The sequence below is a fragment of the Atta cephalotes genome, assembly GCF_000143395.1.
Source record: "Atta cephalotes unplaced genomic scaffold scaffold00016, whole genome shotgun sequence".
Taxonomy (NCBI): Eukaryota; Metazoa; Arthropoda; class Insecta; order Hymenoptera; family Formicidae; genus Atta; species Atta cephalotes.
The window spans coordinates 956,989-960,686 of NW_012130080.1; the positions used below are offsets into that span (position 1 = coordinate 956,989).

The 3,698-nt window shown below is 38.4% G+C and overlaps 1 protein-coding gene across 1 annotated transcript in view; it reads left to right on the plus strand.

Moving 5' to 3' along the window:
- The window catches only part of LOC105618183 (protein jagged-1), a 42,899-nt gene that overhangs the window by 17,765 nt on the left and 21,436 nt on the right, over positions 1 to 3,698 (plus strand). Inside the window, exon 2 of the mRNA XM_012199723.1 lies at positions 559 to 855. Within this exon, the coding sequence (XP_012055113.1) occupies positions 559 to 855 (297 nt within the window). The remainder of the gene's footprint in view (positions 1 to 558; positions 856 to 3,698) is intronic.

Genomic DNA, 3,698 nt, shown 5'->3' on the forward strand with positions numbered 1-3,698 from the left:
AACACTAAGTGTTATTCCTAATAAAAAACTGAGATGAAAACTCCTATCATTTTGAAATTTTTGTCTTAAATTTATTTTTTTTTAGCCAATAAACAAAAGTCGATATATAAGATAGCTTTAAGATATTTTTAAGAATTTTTTAAGAAAAGTCTTCAAAATATTTCACAAAGAATTGTCTTAACATCGATTTTATCTATTTACTTGGTAATTTTTAGAAATTAATATCTATTAATTTAATAATTAATTAACTATTGCGAAAATTGCAGAATGGTAGAGGACTTTTCGACTTTTTATTAAGAATAGCATGATGTGGGCGTTATTTCATTTACATATATGTATATATACAACATCTAACAATAAGTACAAGTTGTTTTATCTAAATCGGCAGAAGTTATTTAATCTTAGAAGCATTTTTTTAGACGTTAAACATTCAATGTAATATGATGTTATCATGATAACAATTAATAATATATTGAGAATGATATCGCAATGCGAATGGTTGAATTGAAATAATAAATTAAATTATTTCTAAAGATTATTTCTGTTTTGCTGCTGTAGGCGACAACTGCGAGCGGATACTTCGAGGTGCAGATCCTCTCGCTGACGAACAACAGGGGCACTCTAGTGGACGGTAGATGTTGCGGCGGAGGAGGCGGGGGTGGAAAAGAAGAATTCCCACCCTGTACGACGCCCTGCTCAACAGCCTTCTGGCTCTGTCTTAAGGAATACCAGTCGAACGTCACTGCCATCGGCTCCTGTAGCTTCGGCAATGTATCTAGTCACGCCCTCGGCCAAAACACTTTCACCCTCTCCGACCCCGTCACTCTACATCTCCACTTCACCTTCCGATGGACGGTGAGTTGTTACTTCGTAATAATCTGCTTTTGAATTTATATTTTTTAAATAACAATTGTTATTCACATTTTTCTGTGATGAAAGATTTCACGAACATGTTTTATATTTTATTCTGATTCATGAACATTATCAGTTACATATGACAAGTACTTTCCTATTTATAACGTTCATTAATATTATTTATTTAATACGGATTCAATGTTGACAAATGATGAGTCAGATTATCACGTTTAATTTAACGCTAAATATGTTTCGAGAGAAATAAGAAAGGCATTCTGAAAGTCGCTCGAATGGCGAAACACGGGCGCAGCATCACCTAATATCCGTGAGAACGCATATGTCAGCTGAAAATCCTAACCGGTCGTGATCGTTACACCGCGTACGCACGAGACGATGAAACTTAATTCGATGTCCCGCGATTAATGACGGTGTATGATGTACATATACGGGACCATAATTTTCTTTCACCGGCACAATAACGTCGCGCCGAAAGATGGACGTGCGAGAGGATGAAGTCATAACGAGGAGACGACACATTCGGGCTTACGAATCGACCACCACGGATCATTTATCATCGACGCTGTGACACGACGCCGATGGAGAACGGCGGCGTCTCATTAGCGACGCCGCCTCCGGGGGCCGACATTGTAAATATATATGGATGTACCGCTGACTACCTTCTTTTCTCCTTCGAGCTTCCATTCTCGAAACCGCCGAAAGCTAGCGGAGTGTGAATTGTGGCGGACGGCTCCGTTCTTTCGCAACGTATAAGGCTAACAACCAGCAGCGAGTAGGAATCGTGCGCTTATAACTCGCATTAATATATCATCGGTCGGATGAATCGCAAATTTCTAGCCTTGATTTCCTTTGTCTTCTACACGGTAAGGCGAGGAGATGCGAAAGAGTTATCGAATCCGCGCGAGGAATTTCCGGTCTGCTGGTCTCTCATCCGTGCAAGTCGTTGCGTGGAATTCCAGTTTGGTTCCAGTCGCTTGGTAACTCCTCATCGTCAGTTTCTTCATCTCTCCCGCTGCGTTCCTCTTTCTCACCCCACGCTCTTGGTGAACTCTCGCGAAATTTTTACGATCGTTCACCCACGTTGAATTTATCTTGCCATTTTTTCTACAGTTATGAATCAGTTTGCTCAACTGTGAACAGCCATTTCACAAATGTAAATTTTGTACATTTGAAAATCACAAATTTTCTATGAGTTAATAAAAAAATAAATAAATAAAATTGTTATTACTAATCGTGATTCTTTTTTCACATTTTTTTTCAAGATAATTGTCTTGTACTTGAAAAATAATGAAAGAAAATGTAAAAATTATGACTCGAAAAATAACATTTAAAATAATACTTACTTGAAAAAATATTATTAATACTTTATTTAATACAATATTAACGTAAAATGATTATGGTATAGATATATTATCGTACAGTGCATTAGAAAAATTTTATCTTTCTCGGAAGCCAGAAGAGTCATCTTGTCGGTACCCAATTAGTAGCACACCATCTACGACCAGACCGCCGTTGTTGTCTAACGTAATTATGGCATAATGTACGAGCGATTTCGAGAATGCCCAAACAGTCCTCTCAAGAGACGTTGAAGTGCGCAGGCAGGCGTGCCCTCACAGGACTGTCGAGAGTACCTCCTTCAGACAACGATGGGTTCGGTGGGTGCCTGACGGGTCCTGAAGGGCACTGCATTCGAAAAAACCGTGTACCTACCTACACGCGTCGTAAGTTGTTTGAAGAGCGCCAGTCCTTCTGTTTATATATTTCATAACTCGCTCGCGGGTATCTTTCAACGAGAGGACCCATCGCGCGACAAAGAAACTCTACGAGGTCCCTACGTTTTTTCTATTTTTTCCCTTCTCTTTCCTCTCTTCTCGAAGAACCACTGTACGAGTGATATAAACAGAAACCCTTAAATTATTTCCCTTTCATGAAGGATTCTTTTTCTCAATCTCCGATTGAGAAACGCGTTACCTTCGATCATTTAGCGCTTCACCGGTCTAATTCAATTATGATGCCGCTGCTGCGTAATAAAGAAAAAAAAAAATGTAGAAAGCATACAGGTACGAAAGAATGTGGGTATGTTTGCGCATAACGAAATACGTCAAAATAAGGGGAAAGGAATAAGAGGCGCGGAGATAAAAGCCCGGATGCCTCGGTATCTCGTGTACTCCCGTCGTGTAATAACTATAGAACGGTTTTCATGTGGTGTACCCACCATGAAAAACGGTAAACCGCCTGACTTTCATCGTCCTTTCGCGGATAATGCCATCATTATCATCTTCGTTGATTGAATACGGTATATATAATCTCGTCCTCTCGACTAGAACCGAGATGCGAGTGAACGGCGAACACTCTCGCGCAGGCTACCGAAAGCCACCTGCGCTTAGCGAAGCTGGCTTTGAGAGAGTATTCAAGAGTCCCCTTCTCGCCAATATAAATCTTATGATTTTCATCAGTATTGAACGAGCCGCAGGTGCCTCGATTGCACGTTCATTCGCGAAAATTTTCAATCTAAATCTATCGTTCATGTCTCGTTTGAAATCGAAATATAATTTGAGAACGATTTCTCTCCGCTTTATGCAAATAACTAGTTGCATGTACGTGCGAAAATTGTAATTGAAATTTCGTATATGCGAAACTCATCACAGTAAAATAATTGGATCGTTGAGTTTAATGCATAGAAAATATAATGTTAGACTTAGTTACTAATAGTTATAGATACTATCTAAGCATCTATATATGTATATATGTATATATATATGTATATATATATATATATATATATATATATATATATATAGTATATAGTAGTAATATTATTAGTT